The 20,573-nt window shown below is 44.4% G+C and overlaps 1 protein-coding gene across 18 annotated transcripts in view; it reads right to left on the bottom strand.

The window, feature by feature from the left end:
* Ssdp (Sequence-specific single-stranded DNA-binding protein) overlaps positions 1–18,913 on the bottom strand; it is a 575,744-nt gene extending 556,831 nt beyond the window's left edge. For 6 of the 18 annotated variants that reach the window (XM_076205598.1, XM_076205589.1, XM_076205603.1 and 3 more), the window contains exons 1-2: positions 18,808–18,911; positions 17,665–17,737 (exon numbers count right to left, since the gene is read on the bottom strand). In XM_076205598.1, the coding sequence (XP_076061713.1) occupies positions 17,665–17,737; positions 18,808–18,863 (129 nt within the window). In that variant the 5' untranslated portion in view covers positions 18,864–18,911. Of the gene's footprint in view, positions 1–17,664; positions 17,738–18,807 lie in introns of all 18 variants that reach the window. The other 12 variants (XM_076205596.1, XM_076205597.1, XM_076205594.1 and 9 more) reach the window with 5 other exon arrangements.
* Positions 18,914–20,573: the final 1,660 nt, after the last annotated feature.

Genomic DNA, 20,573 nt, shown 5'->3' with positions numbered 1-20,573 from the left:
CCAAACTGGCTACGGCAAATTTAACGTCCGTCAAATAATTTCTCCCGCCAAATTAAATTCCCAGTCAAGCTAATGATGTTCACCTCCATGTAGGACTATTTTATTTTCATGCAACCATGTTATAAAGTGAGGTGTAACTGTAATGCTCAACGCATTACTTGGTCTATAGACTTGCAACCTAAAAAGGCACAAATATATACGTTTCTGATAACTACCAACAATGGTCCTTCTAACGGGGTTAGCGAGAACAGAGGGGTACGGGACGAGAGTAGGGAGTGGAGTGGGGGGGGGGAGGGATGGCAGACGTTACACATAAACTACAACATTCTTCTTTGCTCACTGCCTACTCTACTGGTTCCTCTGTGTCAATGAACATATGTAAACATGTCCTGGGCCATTAGACACACAATACTTACACCTCCGCTTGTCAGGGATGACAAATAAATGTCTTATATAAACAGTCATCTACTTGTGACTTTCCCAACAACTCGTACCACGAAGCCGCTACCGGTCACATTTTTGAGCTGTCTACCTGCCCGAATAACAGAACGACAACGAGAGTAGTTAAGAAATAATTAAATTAATCAATAAAAAGGGCTACACGTCCTCTACTGCTATTACATTCTCCGTCCAGGTTTACATGTGAACGACTGGACAATAACAAAACAACGTATGCTCAAAATACACTCCGACACCCCATCACTACCTTCAAGTTAAGATTTATTCCAACCCTTTACTTGATTCGCGCGCTAGCAGCTAGCCAACCATGATGGACTAACCCAAGCTCTAGACTCAATTGATTTAGATCGTACAGTGTCGAGGAAGGAGAGAGAGGGAGGGAGGTGTCTGGTAACAAGTCGGGACGGAGCTTTGGAAGGAATGGAGTCCCAAGATGTGGAGGTTCTGGCTCGTGCGTGCGCGCGCGAGCGCGCTCAACTGCTCCTGCGCTGCGCCAGGTAGTCGTCGAAGTGGGCGACGATGTGCGTCCGAGTCTTGCACATCACAATAGATGTAACGAGCATACGCCAAGAGACGCTTAGCACGACCGTTACATACTACCGTGAGCTAGAATACCCACAGTAAGCGGCACCCTCCAAAAGCCACTGGGGTCGAACCCGGACCCTCGCAGTTGTGTGGCGAGCGTGAGGCTCAATGGTAACCGAAATACTGGACTATATATGATTTCGCGCAGACCGAGTTTGGCCGAGATGCCCATCATGCGTTTGGCTCGGCCCACGTCGAGGGTGACGTACAAGTGATGCATGTGCACCAGTTTTCAAGCTGTCCTCCAGACAATGTTCAAGTCACGTACTCAAGGGGCAGATATCTGCACGTGCGGGTTACTCGAACCACCACATCGACGGGAGCTACATCGGTAAGGGTGTACTGTATGTCTTCAGGGAAATGTATCTAAGAAGTGTGGGGGAGGGGCAGAGGATCCCAGCTCCAGGGGGCGCCGAGCACACACGACGGGCAGGCCGTGAGGGTTGCAAGGCTGGGGGGGGACAACGCACAACGTGCTATTTAAACAGCCACTTACCGCCCTCCTACCCCACCAGGGCAACAACGCCAACGAAGAGGACATTGAAGAACTCCTACGAGTTCAGAGGGGATGGGAGAAGGTCGCCACGCCGCATCTACGACAGGGAAACAAAGGACACTGGGAGTGGTGGGGAGAGGGAGAGGGGCTCAGCCAGGCTTTGGGAACTGGGTTGTCCCGACCCGGGTGGCATGTATAGGACCTGGAGGGAGTGACCTGCCTGACGGGGCGGGAAAAGCCGGTGTAACGAGAGGGACAGGTACAGTTGCACTCCCCGAACGGGCGTGAGGAACAGTGGAGTGACAGGGTGCTTGGGTGAAGGGTACGAGTGTTGAATTAGAGACCCTAGAGGAGGCGAAGGAGGAGGAGGTGGATGTGGTAGGTCAAAAGGTGGATACCAATGAATGATACACATGGGCAGGCAAACATGCAACAAGAACGAGGGCAGACCGCCAGGGGGGTACGTTTAATCGCCTGGCCCAATTCAACCCCGTGGCAGCAGCAGCTGCTTTGCCAAGACAACACCGTCGCCAGTAAGCCAAAGGTAAGGGCAGAGGCAGCATCAAGCAAGATGTCAACGATCGGGCGGGCGCACGCGCACACACACGTCCTACACTGGAAAGCGCTGTGGGCATGCCGAACAGCCCGGGGAGGATTGGTTCCTACAGGTCGTGACTACACATGCACAGCGTAATAGTGGGTATTTGCTTTCAAATCACGCAGTCTATGTAAAACAATTTGCAATACGCCCACGCTACTCCATCACCAGTGCCCAACAGGGCCACAATGCGACCACGTATGCCTCCTTCATCAACCTAACTGCCGACCTAGAACAAATCAAATCTAAACGGATGGACAACACAAATATTAGATAAACACACCAATCACTGACAGAGCATCAAATAATACACAGAAATCTGAAAATACAAACATGTTGCCCGTATTCGCTTGTAGCAATCAACCCTTTCCGTAGCGGGTGGCATTTTCAAAGCACTTCTGTCTGCTGTCAGACTACGTGACAACAATGCGGCAATGAAGATGTTCTAGCATATCTCAACCATCCCCTTCTGTACCGGGTGGTACGTTTCCTTGTGTTCCACCTGCCACCAGGTTATTCCATCTCCGTGGTACCCTCGTCAGATGGCGAAGAAGTTAAAGGACCTTGCCCGTGCCTCGGCATGTTGTCAAAACTTGACTTGGCGACTGTCTCGTCCCTGAGAGCTCTGCCACCTTTCCCCGCCCCACTCCACCTCCGTCCCGCCCCACGTGCAGCACAGCCGCTGCCGTTTCACACGGCTCAACCAGTGGGAGTTTGAAAAAGGGACAAAAAATACACACATATATATACACACACACATATCGCATAACCCTTTTATAGACATGCTCCATGCCAGGCCCTATGGCTCTCCGGATGACATTTAACGGCAAAAATCGTGCACCGCCCCCATGAAGCTTGAAATGTGGAGGCAAACTGCCGTACCGCCAGGAATGTGACAGAATCTGCCACACCTGAGCTGACGACATACTGCCACACTAGTCAATGTATGGCGGTACGCTACAATGGGAAAAGTATAAGAACACAATTCCCGCACATGATGGGGATGGGGGAGGTCCACCCACCCACACAGGCGAGGGAAGAAAGACCCAGTGCATAAATTAACCATAATATCAATAATAACAATTAAAAATTCAATTGTTCATTTATCACTCTGTATCCCGCTTCGTTGTGGATCGTAAGGCATACTGTCGACATAATTTTTTCTTTACAAGCCATTGCACATAGTTATAGCCCGCTTACCTATAGGGGACCGTGTGAAACAACAGGCAGGTCTAAAGCCTAGATATACGCTCTCACCCGCGCGCGCGCGCACACACACACACACACACACACACGGGTGATCAGTACCCAACCTAGCACTGCTATATCAAACTACCCTGAACCATCTTGACCAGACTAACCAACCACTCTTCGCCTGTCACCGCATGCCTAAAACACAAGAAAACACTCCCTAGCACATACTCTCAACAGTTGTTCAATATCTGACCGCACTCCCATGTTCCTGAAAACAAATGCCATTACCAGTCCATTCATACTGCCCTAACACTGCCGGCCCAATTACACTGACTGGCCCATCAACTCTGCACAATGGAGGTTTGTCCCAGTGACGGTCCCTATGCTGCCTGGCATAAAAAAAAAAAAATATATATATATATATATATATATATATACATATATATATATATATATATCCAGCATCGCAGCGAGGGGGTTAACTTAACCCAAAGCCTTTTCGGTAAAGGTTTCCCTGCGCAAAATAAAATTGCTTCTTGTTTGTCAAAATGAGAACACGGCATAGCGCAGGTCATAGTAACGAAGGGATCTCCTCTCTTGGGCCTTTCGCTATGGTGATGCTCCCTGAAGTTAATAACAATAATCTAGGACTAAAATCAAACGTATACCAGTCATGGTTGTGAAGGGACTTACTAAAGTGGCCACAGTCCCTTCATCACGGTGACCTTTCCACAAACTGGATATAATCCTATGACGTTCATCTGAATCAAATCTGTAGAGCAACTCATCGTAGAGAAGGAGACAAACGAGGCAGAAGTTGAAAATGACGTGTTCAAGCGAGGGACGCCCAGCACGTGCAGTCCAAAAGATTCGGCATAATAGAGAGGGGGGGAAATGTGGGAATTAAGTACTGGGGGAAGCTGGGGGCGCTGCCGACCACCTCGGGGGCGATGGGGGTTGGGAGGGGGTGAGATCCACAACCCCGCCCGCAGACGCCGTGACGCGTCCCTCCGTCTGCCTGCCTGCCTGCCTGCTCGCCCGGGGAGGCTGCGCGCTCCCCCAGGCCATAAGGACAGGCCGGTGGGGGAGGGTTCGGACGCCGAGGAGTTTCTCATAGTATGTGGAGGAGGAAGAGGAGGAGGAGGAGGAGGAGGGGGATGAAATGAGTGGAAATGAGCGCCGAAAAAAGGGATGGAAATCATGGTATGATGAGGAAGAGGTTAGTTGTGGAAAATGTCCGCTGAGCTGGGGCGCTGCCCCTGATTGGATACAAAGCATCTCCGTTCTCCTGGAAGAGAGCAGCATCCTGGGATGAGGTCCCATGACCTCACCCCAGCCTCCACCCTACGATTTGGGACAACTGAGAAATATTTATCGGACAAGATCACACGCCAGGTCCCTGGACCCATCAAGTTGTCCCCTCACAACAATAACCTATTCAACAGTGACGTACTCTTGTTCTGTCTATGGACCCTCATTCAGGCCAGATTCTAACCCCCCCCCCTACCTCCCCGTCCCACATCAAGACATATAATCGTCTGTGGTAGTTTGAAGAAAAGATATATGGAATGCTACTGTACTGAAGAGGTAGACTCAAACACAACTCTAGCAAAGCGCCTCGGAAACCACGTGGATGGCCGTACACGAGCCCTTCAATAAAAGAAGTCCCTTTGTGAATAAAATCGCTTGGTGTCAACAAATAAGAATCCGTCAAGTTCATTAGAATAATACCCAACTTGGAACGTCTTAATATGTCGAGAGAGAGAGAGATTTAGAGATGGGGGGGGTGGGGTGGAGACTGACACTCCAATTCCTTGCCCCGGTCCCGTTTCAATGTTGGCTCCCAACCACCCACACGCCCAACCCCGAGCAGGTGCCTCGATGACTACAAATAATGCTGTACGACGTACATTCTGGCAACGCCGAGCCTTGCCTAGAGGGGGACACCGCACCCCCCAACCAAATTAACTCAACGTTACACTTCACATTCCGGGAACCTGTCACCTAAACCATCGTGAAAATCCGTCCACGGTATCGCAAAACATCGATTTAGTAGTTTGATTTCAAAGATTCAACACGACAATAAAAAATTCATTATTTACCGCGATTGGGTTAACCCTACTCAAGGCAAAACACTGGTTTTAATCATACGCAAGAGAAAAAAAATTCCTGTTGAAGACTGGGCTCAGCCTACCTGAGGCAAAGCATTCCTACCAAAGTCGTTTGAAAGTTTCCTTTGATCGCATAGGCAGCTGTTGTTAGGTAGTAACAGTGGTGGCAGTTGGCAGACGAAACGTAAGCGACAGTATGACGCTTGCTCAATATAGAGTGTATTTACCTAGTTGTATTTCTTTTTGGCTACCCCCCTTGTAAGGGGGAAAAAGCCTTGGTGTATGTATGTATTTTGCGGGAAGGGGAGCTGTGTGTGTGTGTGTGTGTGTGTGTGTGTGTGTGTGTGTGTGCGTGCGCGCGCATGCGCGCTTGGCCATCGAGCACGTGTCTCAACAGGCAGGGGCAGTGACCCATTCAACCCGACTTTAGGTCACCAAACCTCACGAAGTACCTATCACCTTGACATAGATGAAAATGACAACTTGCTCATCCTCAAAGGAAAACTAACATAAGGAAGTTTAATTAACATGGTGTACTGCTTCAGTCATTTACTACAGATGCTAAGAATTAACAATGGCAAGACTCACAGAATTCGCAAAGGCCTCCATGAACCTGTCAGGCGTATTCTATTTCACATGCTCGCAGAGAAATACACTATAATGGAGATGAAACACATGAATGAATTATATCCTAAGTATTCGAACAACATACATTAAAGATTTATATAAAAACAATGGGTATGCTGACGAGTGCATCATCCACGTGGCATTCGACCAGACACGCACGCGCGCGCGCACAGACACACAAATACTAAAATCCGATTGACTGAGTCACCCAGCACTTGGCAAAGTAAACACATAATCAGAAGCTAAAATTAGCAATACAATAACAGGGTAGTTACTTTAAGAACTACAGAACGGCAGCATGGAGAATGAAATCACAGCTACACCAAGACCCGTCCTATCAACTACAGAGGCAGCATAACCCTGTGGGGCTACAGAAGCCAGCATAACGGCCTAATATAGCGCAACGAAGTATGCATACACACGAAGACGATGGGAGCCTACCACCAGAACCTTACCAAGACGGGCAATCCGCTACCAGATGTGTCACACTACGCCAACTATAATAGCAAACACTGGCAACCAGTGTCGGGATCGGGGATTCCTAAATTTGCGAAATAAGTATAATAGTAGACTATTACCTATATAACATTTATGAACTATGGGTACAAGAGATGAGGTAGCCCCCGCACCCTTCACAATTGAAACCCTGGCTACGTCACTTGGCGACCCACTTCCTGAGCCCACTTGATCGTTTCACAACGCAAAAAAAGAGCCCACCTGATCGTTTCACAACGCAAAAAAAAAAAAAAAAAAAAAAAAAAAAAAAAAAAAAACCTGATCGTTTCAAAAAAAAAAAAAAAAAAAAAAAAAAAAATCAGGCTGAGAAAAGGCGATTTTAATCATCCTAACGATATGTCAGATTTACCCACTGAAGGAGCAATGGTGGACTAGTTCTATGTACCCAAGGTCACGTTGCTTACACTTCTTAGTATTGCAGTGGCTGGTGTCTTCTCGTAAGCTGTTCGCCATATTACCTTAGGGTCAAAGAATTACGACGTGAATTAATATTTCACTGCCTTGTAGATTTGTCCTACATAACGACAGACGCCTGCCACTATAGTACAAGAGACGTTCCTCACGCCCACACGGGTTGCGCTACAAGTTTGCACACGATCGAGTCACTTGGGAAAGAAAGGTCTGCCCCGAGTGTAGAGCCATACTGGCACTAGTAAGTTCGAAGTGCCACGAAGCCCTTGCGGCAAAGGCATCTTCACATCCACAAGACAAAGGCACCCAAAAGGCATTATAATGCCGTGAACAGTAGTCACTTGGCATCCCACCTCCAGGTAAGCTCTGGAGACCCCACAGCAAGCACCCCGGCACTGCCGTTACTAGGGACCCTTCAGGAAACAACTATGCATTCCCAGTCGAATGACACTCCCGCAGACCAGTGACTACACTTTCCCTGTACTCCCTTGTTCTCCTCGCAAACGCGTTTACTAGAGGAACAGCGGAGTCCCAACAAGCCCCTGTATGATTCACTCTAATGGGAATTTCTCAAATTAGGAATCTTCTCCATCATTCGAAACAAAATTACCCTAAGTTAATTCCCGTTCCCAGAAACACTAACTATTCCGGCATATTATCAAAAGGCGGTTTTTATTACTTATACTGGAGACTTCGAACAAAATTAAATAAACAAACCAAAGGTCCTCACACCAAACAATGAAGGAGAAACACAACTTGAAAACTCTTGAAGATGACCTCAACGACGCCCCGCATACGTCAACGAAGAGCAGGCAGCACCGGTTCGAAGGCCCAGCTGAAGCCTTGGCGGTGCTGTCCACTCACTATGCAGGTCCCCCCGCACGCTTCCTCGCCGCCAGTGGGCCTGGTCACTCCCATTAGATCAGTACAAACACCTTCATCTTTAACCGAGCCCACAAGAATCTACCTACAAAGAATGGGATGCACTGATAACCCCCCCCCCCCAAAAAAAAAAACAATAATAAAAAAATAAAGATCAAAGCATGAGTCACAAAGAACAAGTCATGTTACAGAAGTCGCAAGCACATGCTTTAATAAACGTTAATAAAAACAGTAAACAGAAAAAGAGGTTACATGTTATGAAAATATGTCAAAATGCATGTTCTGCATCTTCGACTGAAAAAGTCAAAGGAATGAGATGTTTTTATCTCTCCAAACCGATAATAGTCCCTACAGTCAAAAGATGTCACCTCCCAACTCCGGTGCTCCCCACACTGCTCACCCCTCTACCAGAATGCCCGCGTTTCGATTAGGCCATTAGGACGTCAAAAAACGTTAACCACACCGGTCCCCTCCGGGCAGTGCCTCGAGGGCGACCTGATTCGCGAAAAGTACGACTTCGCATGTCACCACCACAGGGGATGATTTCCCGAGCGCTGGGTAACACTGTCGGCCCCAGCTGCAGCTCTACTGGCCACTCCGCCCCTAGCTGTCATTGCTGCTGCACTGAGAACCGAGAGCTGCTCTTGCCCCGAGACCATCAGTGGGCCGAAACCGGGCCGCAGGTCACTTAAACAGTTTTAAGTAACGCTGCAATACTTGTATCGATCTCTTGCCTTGTAGGACTTCGTAACCATTCCCGTCTGCTTCATCACAGTTCGCCTTAGCACAACTGGCGTTACAGAGCTTATTGGACAATGGAAAAAAGCGAACAGTACCCTCAATATCTTTCTTGAGTACACAGCAAAGCTTAACAGTTAACATAACGAGTCATAATGCCTGGCTTATCCACCCTCACTAAGACTCCTCGTTCATACAACAACGATCCCACTTGCACCCTCAGTCACCAACCAAACCCGCCACTGATCAACCCTTTCCTTGCCCCCTGACCGAAACGCAAGAATTTACCTGTTGGTATCTCCCACGACCGGCCACGGGAATGGTATTATATGTTAACAACAAACATGAAGTAGCCCTGACTCTGGATATACTTTTTCAATGGGGGTGGGTGGGGTTTAAGCCCCCTTTCATAGCTGAACGCGCCTACGCGAGTGGCCTCTTCTCTCCCGAAGTCGGGAGACCTCCCCTCCACACCCCTGCCCGGTGGCTGTAGCCGGCTTTCTAGACGCTCCCCACTTTCTATATAACCCCTGACGATAAACAAAACAACCGGTTGAGTGTCGTGGCACTTTGTAACCATTATGACTAATGCATGTAGACTATTAATTTGTTTGAAACCAACACTCTCGGAAGGTTAGGTTAATCCACACCTAAGTCATACTGCACACACCAATACGCTATGGCATGGACCAAAGTACCCCATTCGCCACATGAACCAAGAGGTCTTCGCCATCAACTGAGCAACCACTCGTCGCTGACAGCAATGCTACTCAACCGGTGCCATTACTCAACCCTACAGCAACAGAAAACGGTCACTCTACCCTCGATACCCTCATCAAGACAAACGATAAATGGGTCTAAACGTTGTTACAAAAAAACTATCCTTCAATTTCGCTGTTTTTTTTTTTTTTTTTTTTTTTTTGTTAATGGTGGAAGACCCCACGAGTTTCCGAGAGCAGTAATTTGGTAAAATCGCGGCGTCGGTAAGATTGCTTCCCGCTGCGTTCCAGCCTTACAATCCTTCCAACCCTAAGACCCCTTCTCTCCAAGTATCGGCCATTTTGAAAATTACAAATGACTATATGCTTTCGCTTGGAATTTCGCAAATCTAAAGGATGGTAAAACAAACTCTCCAATCGTCGAGATAGTATACGCGAAAAATCGTATAGAACGATCGAAGAAGCAAGCAAGCATTTACTATTACTTTGTCATTTTATAATTCTGAAACTTGTTCAAAGATACCTCTTTCGTTAAACGGTGGGAGAAAATACTGAACAAGTTCAGAGAGGAATCCTGGTCCCAGTATAAATTTTAATGATTCCTGATATCAGCAGGCGCCTATTGCCAAACCAAAGCAAATGTGCAGTGACTCCTATATACAAATTTCCTTCTGTGACTACAAAGCATAAGCACTTGCCCTTGACCTGGAAATCAGTGTCTATTCATATGCAAGTCATCAAGGAACCATAGCCAACACCATGAAACAATCTACAACATAAACTGCACCAAACCTGCAATACAGTGTTGCCATAATCAAGTGATAAGAGAGAACCTTAGCACAACATATCCAAGACAAAAGAAGCATACCCTGGCTAACCTAGAAGTTGAAGACTGAAAAGCAGCACAAAAGCATCTGGGAACAAAAGAATACAAATCTACAAATGTGAAGTGGATACAAAACTCAAGTTTGGGCAACAAATCCCACTACCTTATACAAATACTTGACCACATTTGTATGCACCACACAGAAACAATCAACACCAACAGTGATGCCCTCTTTCCTCATGACACACTATAAAGCAACTTACTGTACAGTATGTACAATAATGTCTACTGTCCTACTTACAGGCTGAAGTGATAGTGACGAGCTTAAACTGGGAACATTTTGTTCATAATACCAATGGTCCATTATATTGGTATGGCATCCTGGGCCACTGTGTCCTATTACTACACTATAAGATGATACTGTTGACACTAACAAGAAACTGTAAGCAGCAATTGTGTGTTTGTGTGAGGAACAATGATTTATAACAATAATAACAGGCCAGTAATGGTTACAGTATTCCCTTGACTGGAAACTCATATCCCCATATTGGCTTGCTATGGTTTCCATACTCTCCCAACATTCTGGAGGGAGGGAGGGAGGGAGGGAGGGAGAGAGAGAGAGAAAAGATTGATGTTCTGTCTCCAGCCTACAAGAAGAAGAGATGGAATAGGCGTAGAAGGGAACACATGGTTGATGCTGACAGAAATCCTGGACGAGGTCTTCCAAGTGTCAGCCCCTTTGGGAGTACACCTCCAGATATAGGTGTAGGTGCCAATGGGTAAACAGGCGATAGAGACAATAATCTCTGAGGTCTATCTCACAGGCCCACTTGCAAGTATTCAACACACATATATACACCAAAAAGCCCATTCCTCATCACTTGGGCCCATTCATTGTCCCTCCCATCTTAGTATTTTGTGGATGAAACATCACTCCTGCAACCTGCCACACTGCTTGGGTCAAAGGCAGTACAGCAAAACACAGCAGGGCTGGACAGCCAGAACTAGTTCACCAAAACCATTTAATTATATGGCAACCTGGCCCACCTAATCCACTTATGAAATATACAAAGTATACAAGAACTCTCTAAGTTAGGTAATTTCCTTGACCCTTGTACATTTAAATCTACCCTATGTTCACTTTTATCTTTTGCATTCTTTTATCCTTCCTCAACAGACATTCCACTTGTATCCAACACCCCTTCAGCCCACCATCCACCTCATACTTGGTCTTTACCTCAAGATCCCTCCACCCACTTCTTTCCATACTTTTGTTAGCCAGGATTTACTCATTCTTTCCACATGCCAAAACCAACTCAGCATTCTGTAATTAACACTGTCTGCTAACTCTCCTTCATATTTCTTATTCTATCCATCCTCACATCCACAATACTTTTTAAACACATTATTTCAAAATTTTTAAGCTCTTTTCTGTTCCATAAAATGCCATGGGCAGATTCATTCCCTTGTATAGGCCTCTACTTGTGTTCAACCTTGTACCTATTTCTCATTTCACTCGCTTCAGTTGCAAGTATGAGGTTTGGACAGCAGAACAAACTAACAGCAATCTATGAACAGTTCTTCAGTACCACACTAAACTATGCTTCTACAGCATGGTTCCCAACAATAAGGATAACAGAGACACCAATATATCTATACATAATAAAGCAGAGAGCAATATGATGAATCAAATCCACTCCAGCAGAACACCTGACATACAAAAAACTGAAATATTACTCATACAATACCACACAAGAACAATAGGTACAGCAACTGCCTTCAACCCTACTCACATCATGCAAGCACAACCAAATGATCACAACAAAAACTACACCAGCAGCACACTAGTGAAATATCTACAACAACCTTCCACAAACACACCATATCCTCACAAAAACACTTACCCAGTATATTCAGGTATCAAACCATGCACTCCAAGAATGAATAAACAACTCCCTTCTCCAACACGACCTCTGGACATTAGCTTTACAAAAAAAAAAAAAAAACAAGGGAAGCAAGAATCACACTTAAACAACTGTGCACTGGTCACCATCCAGCACTAAAACAACCTGCACCTGATGCAACCATGACAGAGGACAGAACACCTAATATTACACTACCCTATCCTATACAAAGCCACACAACAACACATTATTTATTCCTTGAGTGACACATGAGCCAATCCAGTGGCTGTTGCCAGCTACATGGGAGCCATGGGTCTTCTGCAAGAGACCTAGGGTAAGGGACTGATATACTGACTTCCTTTAATCAATAATTCACCTCCAACCACCACTCCTCCATTCCCTGCCATATGGTATTCCAAACACCTACAAATTCCCATTTGTTGAGTCCTTCACCCTTTAAACTGGTCTTCAACCCACTTCCACCACCACCCTTTGTTTATCTCATTAACCTTACTTTTGCCCACAATTGCCTTCATATTTTCCTTTCACATACCATCCTAAACTCTAACTTCCTTCCACTTGAACTCCAAAACCCTGTATAGCACCCAGTGACACCATAATACCATAATGTGGTTAAAAATATATAAAAAGTCAATAACCTTGGCACCCAAACATCCTAAAACAACCTTATTTCACAAAAGGACACCAGTAGATGAATTTGGCAATATTAAAACCACATGCTGTCATGGAGATGACTTTCAGTAATAACACCCAATATGGAATAATAACTGATGCCGCAAGTTTCACTGACTGGAAACCTACGGCCCCACAGTGGCAGGCAATGGTCCTCATGGACTCCCATAGATCTCTCTGGGAAATAACTTAACATTGTTGGCTGTGTCACCGGCTGACAATGAGGAATAATTTGGGAATGGATGCTAAGAGGAGACTGTATGAAGGAGTGATTGTGCCAACAGCACTGTATGGGGCAGAAACATGGAACATAAGAGAAGAGAGAAGGAGTTTGAATGTGTTTGAGATGAGGTGTCTGAGAAGTATGATGGGGGTTACTAGGCTAGATAGAGTGAGAAATGAGGAGGTGAGGAGGAGAACAGGGGTGGAAAAGGAGCTGGGAGATAGGGTTGATGAAAGAATATTAGGATGGTTTGGACACATGGAAAGAATGAGTGAAGAAAGACTAGTAAAAGAGGTATGGAAGGCAGATGTGGAGGAGTGAACATGAGGGGACGTCCTAGGATGAGGTGGATGGATGGGGTGAAGGGGGCTTTGGGGAAGAGGGGAATGTCTGTTGAGGAAGGACGGGAGAGGACAGAAGATAGGGGTGAATGGAGAATGGTTGTATATGGATGATGTTGTGAGTGCATGAGGTGGACTGGGCAGGGGGATGGGGGGTGAGGTAGTATGTGTGAGCAAAATTTGACGCAGCCCGAAGGGATTTCTCCCCGTCCTCTCCTTTTATGCAATGGGGGGACGGAGAGGGGGGGTCGCCAATTTAATGAAGCGGCCTTGCTGTGGATGTGCTGTGTCTTGCGACACTGCTTCTGACCCAGGGCAGTGGACAAGGTGCAGGGATGACCCGTCATCCAGGAGGTGCTCAGATAAGAGGGAGGGTGGAGGGGTGTGGAGTGTATTCAGGGATGGAATGGGTGGAAATGATTTTATGCCTTTCCCTTTTTGGCTACCTCCCATGTAAGGGGGAAAAAGCCTTGGTATATGTATGTCACCAGCTGAAAGTATTAGGATGGGAGCAGTCACCTGTTGTCAGCAATCTATATATGAAAAGGTTGACAAAATACAGTTGAAGCTGATATTTTTGGGTGCAGTCCACTGGAGCTGCATCTCCAGATGGAGGTGAAGGGGTTGTTGATTATCTGATGTGTTTCTTGAAAGACCACCACAAGCAGGTACCCATCATTGGCCCAAATGAAGAGGAATAATAGAGATATAACTGACTTGAGTTTGACTAGGAACCTACATCCTTAGCAGTCAGCAATAGTCCTCACTGATCTCCGGGAATGCTAGACTGTTGCTTTTGTGTGGTTCTGTTTCTATTTCAGTAGCTGATGGGACAAAGAGAGAGGTGGGGTGGGGGGAGTAATTGCCACCAGTCAATTCTACAGAATTTGTGAAGTTTCATCTCGGGCACTATTTTCTTATGGAACATGTTTTTCTCCCTTTTCCTAATGTGATTTAAGCAACTGTAAACTTGACTACCATCAGACATTAATATTTTAAGATATAATGACCTTGAGGGACCTGTTCTTTTTTTTTTTCAGGGATGGGGGGGGGGGGGAGGGCAATGACAGAAACCAGTCATTTCCAAACCTATCCTAACCTAGGTTGCACATGCTTGCAACAGAAGTGGCACTTTGGTGGTGGATAGTGGGACAGTTCCGGGTATAATTTTTTCACTATCCCTTAATATAAATTTGTGGGAAAATTTTTACCATGAAAAGTTGTTGTTGTTGTAATACTAGTTCACTAGCAAGTCTACCCTTATGGACAAAAATATAACACTTCCATGAGATACTTTAGGACCATGGTGTTGGACTAGCTTGCTTGTCCCATGGGGCATTGGATAATAAGGAAAGTTGATGGGATACAATGAACTATAGGACTATTCTCTAATGTCTGTCTCATAGGGGTACCACAAACAGGTACTCATCATCTTTCTCTGAAAATTAATAACCCATGTTTTGTATTTTGTCAGCAATGACCAGCACTCTCATTGGGGTACACCAAAAAGGTATAGTCATAGGGGTGGTAGTAGAAAGATTTAAAGAGGGTAGTAGAGCAGAGGGATATTACGAGTTATATATAAAGATTCTGATAATGGTATGCTAAGGGACTTGGTCTGTGGGGATTTCACAGAAGTTCCTATGATAGTGACTACATAAACTATGCAGTCATTAGTATGCCATACATGATAGTAAAAACCTTTGATACATAAAAAACGACCTTTTAATTAATTACCCTCAAAACTGTTGTGGGAAGAAATTAAAAGGGAATGTAGGGTGGGATGGGGGCAATGGTAGAAATTACAGTAACTGATATCAGTACCATGAGTTAAAAGAAGAAGAAGAAGAAAAAAAAAAAAAAAAAAAAAAATCAATCAATCAATAAAATAAATAATCAATTGATAATATTAAATAATAGTAATGATAATAAAGAAATCAAATAAATAAATAAGAAATAAATATAGTCATGGGAATGGAATCTAATGTGTATAAAATGGATGCAGTAACCTGCATGCAACTAAGGTACAAAATGGGTATGGCTAGAGCTTGGGAGCAATAACGTAAAAATATACCATTAGCAGCATGTGTGGAACAATAACACTTGGAACGTGCAGGATGCTAAAAGCATTCCATGGAGAGGAGAGCAGCAGCTTAAGATCAAAGAAACAAGCATACCAAGGTATCCAGTCATCATAACTAACACGAACCAATAAGCATTGTGGAAAGCACCTACATCCCATATTTCATGGAGAACAGTGCACATATCTAACAGTATTTATTCCATAAGTTCAACATGAAAAAGTGGGTAGCCTCATAAAGAACATCAGTTACATTTAATAAATCAGTCTGTGTGCACTGAAAAATCACAAACTGTTTTATATATAACTGATACCAGTACAAGGTACCATATGAAATTACCAGCAAGGCAAATAACAATTTCATATTTTGGTAATACTATATAGAAATACATGTCAGCATGGTCACATTTCAACATGTGATATACTTTCATATTAACTACCTGCATTGCTTAAATGTTTAGCAAATGTTGTATATACACAATTAATTTTCTCAATTCCACTTGAAATCCTGCACTAACAATGTAAAGAACAACAATGCATCATTTAAATGGTAAGAACTGCCCCACTGTCACATTCCTTTTTGTGTCTTGTGAGCACCTCTTGATCCACTCTACATATCTAATGTGCAACCTTTGGAGTAGAATCATTGCCCAATCCCTTTAGTACAAAACTGTTCAACAACTATCACCCATTTAACTATATGCAAGATTAAAGAAATACTGTGCACCAAGCAATAGATTTTGCTTGGAGGATATCCAACGATGCTGTTTAAATAATGCATTGTTGATATAATCTACTTAAAAACCTGGAAACTACCTGCAACAATGGAAATAGTATGCCTCTATGGCTAAATATTACACACATTAAACATCTTGATTCCAAACCAGTTGACTGAAATAAAGCCAGGGCATTGCACCCCAACAAAATGGTATGGATGACAATTCAACAAAGAATTCCCATTGGGGCACACTGCTTGCCACTCAGCACAGTACACTGGACAATTTTCATTCCCATTTCGATCACATCTTCAATTCAGGTTCACTGCATAAAGTTAAATCATCCAATGATCCCATACAAAAATAAAGATGAATACTGCCACATGGCTCAGTTTCTCACATCAACGAAAGCACATTAGAAGATCAAGCAAGTTTATCCATATACTGTACATTCACAGGAATTCATATACTGTACACCATAAACATAACATACATGTACATATCCCATGTACATGTATCCACATCTATATATGCACAAACATAATAACATACACAATAAGTCAAACGAATCCAGGCTGACTAGTCACCGAACTTGATTCTCAACTTCTTTCACCCATGTCAACAGCACTGTTATCACAAAGTTTTCACTGCAAGGACCTTCACTGACACATCAGTACCACTGGTTAAATCACATTTTAATTCTTTCATCACTTCCACTTTCCACTTGGCTCACACTGGCCCAGCTTTGTTGCTTGGTGGCACAAAATGGCACTGAATAAGCATCACTTGCACTTGTCACCACACTTTGGCACTCCTCTTGCTGTAATCCAATGGCGTGGGTGGACCTGCAACACTGGGCACATGCAAACTAAAACTGTGGGGGGAGGGCAGCTATTGTGCACATCAGCAGCAATAAATGGGCGAGGCTAGGCAATGCAAGGCAAATCAGGGGACGGAGGAAAAGCAGACAACCTGGGAGTATGGCACCAAACACTCAAGGGTGGGTAGGCTGTCCAGCTGTGCCTACACAAGGTTTTGAGGATCAGCAGCAATCACAAAAAATGGAAGGTATGACAGCAAATAGGAAGGGGGATCCCTTGATAGCAAAAAACGGGTCAAAACAGTTCCAAGGGTAAAAAAAAAAATTCAAGTAATATGCCTGTGAGCATACAAAGGCTTAGGCCACAATGGCTGTTGTGCCTCATTCAAAAAATATAGTTTGTCTGAATTACATGCACACTAACCCTTCCACAGAAAAATAAGCTGCTGAAAACCTCAAATCACATACTTCATTGTCAGGTCAAAATGAAGTGCAAACACCAACTTTTTTCAATGCAATCTAGAAACCAACAATAACTGCCGGCCAGTACACTAGCTGACTACCGATTTCACTGTAAAACCCAGCACGCTGAAAAATGGCTCTTTCAACAGACTACATAAATTCATATTCTTTTTATGTGGATCAAATTTACACAAATATGCAAGGTCAGCAAAAGCAGCTCACAAATATGGAAGCAAACACAATTCAGTGACAAGGGTACTTACTTCTGAGAGGAAGGTTTGCGCTGCCTTCTGTGCCCCGACATGGAGAAGGTACTCGTACACATATAGTGCTAGCCTGCAAAATGGACAGATTGTAAAAATAAAAAATACTAAACTAGTGACATACTCCTAATTGTACAGTTAAAATGTTCACTACAAGAACAATATATATTTTTTACATACTTATAACCATAAGATTTAGAAAAGAAATGACATATCAGTACTAATCCTAAATCAAATCAATATTTTAATGAAAAATAATGGAACTAATCTTGGCATTGTTCAAATGACAAGCTGGTGACATTTAACCTGTCCTTCATCTCCAGGTAAGATCAATATCAAGAATATCAATGACTACAGTCAGTCTCATTCAGCTAATAGGAAACAAAGCATTACACATGATAAATAGGAAACTTCAAGAACCATTGAATCTGTTGGTTCTACTTCATTTCCACCCTCCACCCCCACGAACCAAACTCAATTAAATTCAGCTATTGAAATTTCGGCATATCTGGGTATAAAAGCTTTAAAAAAAAAAGCTTTCAAGTTATTTTTGTAAAGGCAAACATACGCCTACCTACTATTTTGAAATGCCTAGTCTCAACTTGATTCCACAACCTGGGTAACTATAACGGCAGCCTATGAGCTACCTAATCTAATCGTCTAATATTACTTAGAAAACAAGGAATTATTTTAAAATGCTACATAGCATAAATACTTATCCCAGTAAGACATCGAGTAAAACATTTCAGCTTCGCTTCTGCGATTTAAACAACCCGCCAATCGACAAACAATAAGCATCACAACAGACTCACATTGTCGATTCTTAGGTTCTTATAGCATAATATACTATTCAAATAATCTCCATAAATAATAGAAATTAAAAAATGGTAATGAAAAAGTGTCATATTTAGCCATTTACATTGAAAAAACACGATAAATAAACACTGCATATGGGGTGGAGGTGCATTCGACGGAACGGCTTACTATCACTCGGCCTGCCAGATCACGACACTTTACTAATCAACTGTGAAAGTGTGGCACATAATTTTTTCGAGCGTTCAATATCTTCCAATAGAAATTCATAAAGGTTTTCTTGTGCTATATGAAGCACCAAATCAAGGGGACAACCCCTTATTCACTTACTTTTCTCTAGCTTGTGCATCGGAAGGGACGGACGATCCCTTCCCTTTGGCGTACATGGTGCAGACTGTACTGTAGCCAACAGCGGGGGAGGCGGCCAACTGGGGGGAGGGGGAAGGGGAGCAAGGGGGGGCGTCCAGGAAGATGAGGGGGGGCTCGTTGTCATGACGACGGGGTCACGCTACGCCCTGATTGGCTCACATGCTCACTTGGGTGGCGGGGGCTGGGGGATAATGGGAGGACTGTCTAAGTTGCCGAACTTTCGAAACTTGAAAAGTCTACGCGAAGTTTTACAATACTTGCGAAATACTCATGGGAATGATTACTTGTATTAATAAGACGAGTTGAAATAGAAATACTAAAGCCTGGAGAAAGCAAATTCTAATACATATTGATGTAAAACCTTGTGAAAAGTTCTGGCAGAGGATAAAATGAGCAACGCCGCTGCTTCCCGCTTAGTCCTAACAATGAATGTGGGGGTCGTGGTATAAGTCGCAACTGTGTAAGACAACTGCATGTCTAATCCATGGCTTCTGACCACAATCATTCCTTTCATGTAGTTGAATTGCTCTAGTGCATTCTAATACCTCGTCTCTCTCATAATGACACAACAAATAGTATTCGTATGAATCGATGTTTATATTTTTATCCAAACGTCTATAGTCTGCATTGTCAATAGGAGTGCAGGGTTCTTTTCTGGTGGTTCTAGTTCCCTTTAATTTGATAGTCTGGGAGAAGTACACTTCCTGGTTTTCTGACACCCAGGGCTCTTGTCAGCCGTTTTTCACTTTTTTTCCCGCTAGTGTGTGGCAAGTTGATATCGGTGTGATAAGAAAGTAACTTATCGCCGATAAACTACCTCCATGCTAATCCATACGATGACAGGATCGGGTTGGCATGCAAATGCACGTGTGGGTCCTTGTTCATGAGAGATTCAAAGTCCTTCGCTCTGACTTACAAGTTTTATACACAGAAGGTAATAATTTAGAGATATTACGGGTTTTCAGCCAGCATCCTCGCTCTTCATCTCGCCTGTTCCTTCGTTGCTGCTGTTGTTTTTCTTACACAGGCTTTATTTTATTCTATATTACATATTTCGCATTGAATAAACACCAGCCTGCAGTTCGAGCCTTGGCTACGATGCGGCTGAAGGACTTGGAAGGTTTTGTTCTCTTCTCCGCTCGGACTTTTCCCCCGTCCCAAGCATCGTCGTCTCATTTCAGGGTAGCCAGTCACCCCCACCCCCCTCCTCCCTCTCTCTCTCTCTTTCTCTCCCTCCCTCTGCTGTCCTAACCCCACTCGCTCGGTCTACCTCAGCTCTCATCCTCCTCCCTCCACCTCCTCCTACTCCTCCGTCTCCTCCTCCTACTCCCCGCACCCCCATCCGCCTTCTCAACCTTTCTCACCCACGTCGCCCAGTCTTCACTGTCTCTCTTCTCTCCGAACTCAAATTTCCCTTAACCTGCAGACCTAAGGTCTTATCCCATGTTTATCGCAATGTACACACTATTTACCGTGAAGGTGTTCCAACATATTACAACGTGCCATTAAACAAAGACACTCAAAATTAAGGAAACCGACTGAACACAGGGCACGAAGAACATCTCTCCCACTGCTCAGCCTCCATACGCCACAGGACTCTCACTCCACATCCACATGCATCCGAATACTCCAACTGCCTTCATTTCCCTCCAGGCCTTCTCTCGACCTCCAGATGCCTCCAGATCTCCCCTCGGCCTTCTCTGTCCTTCCACATGGCCTTCTTCATC

Source organism: Oratosquilla oratoria, chromosome 22, assembly GCF_046742065.1.
Source record: "Oratosquilla oratoria isolate Oo_2021 chromosome 22, ASM4674206v1, whole genome shotgun sequence".
Classification (NCBI taxonomy): domain Eukaryota; kingdom Metazoa; phylum Arthropoda; class Malacostraca; order Stomatopoda; family Squillidae; genus Oratosquilla; species Oratosquilla oratoria.
This window is presented reverse-complemented; position numbering and strand designations above follow the sequence as displayed.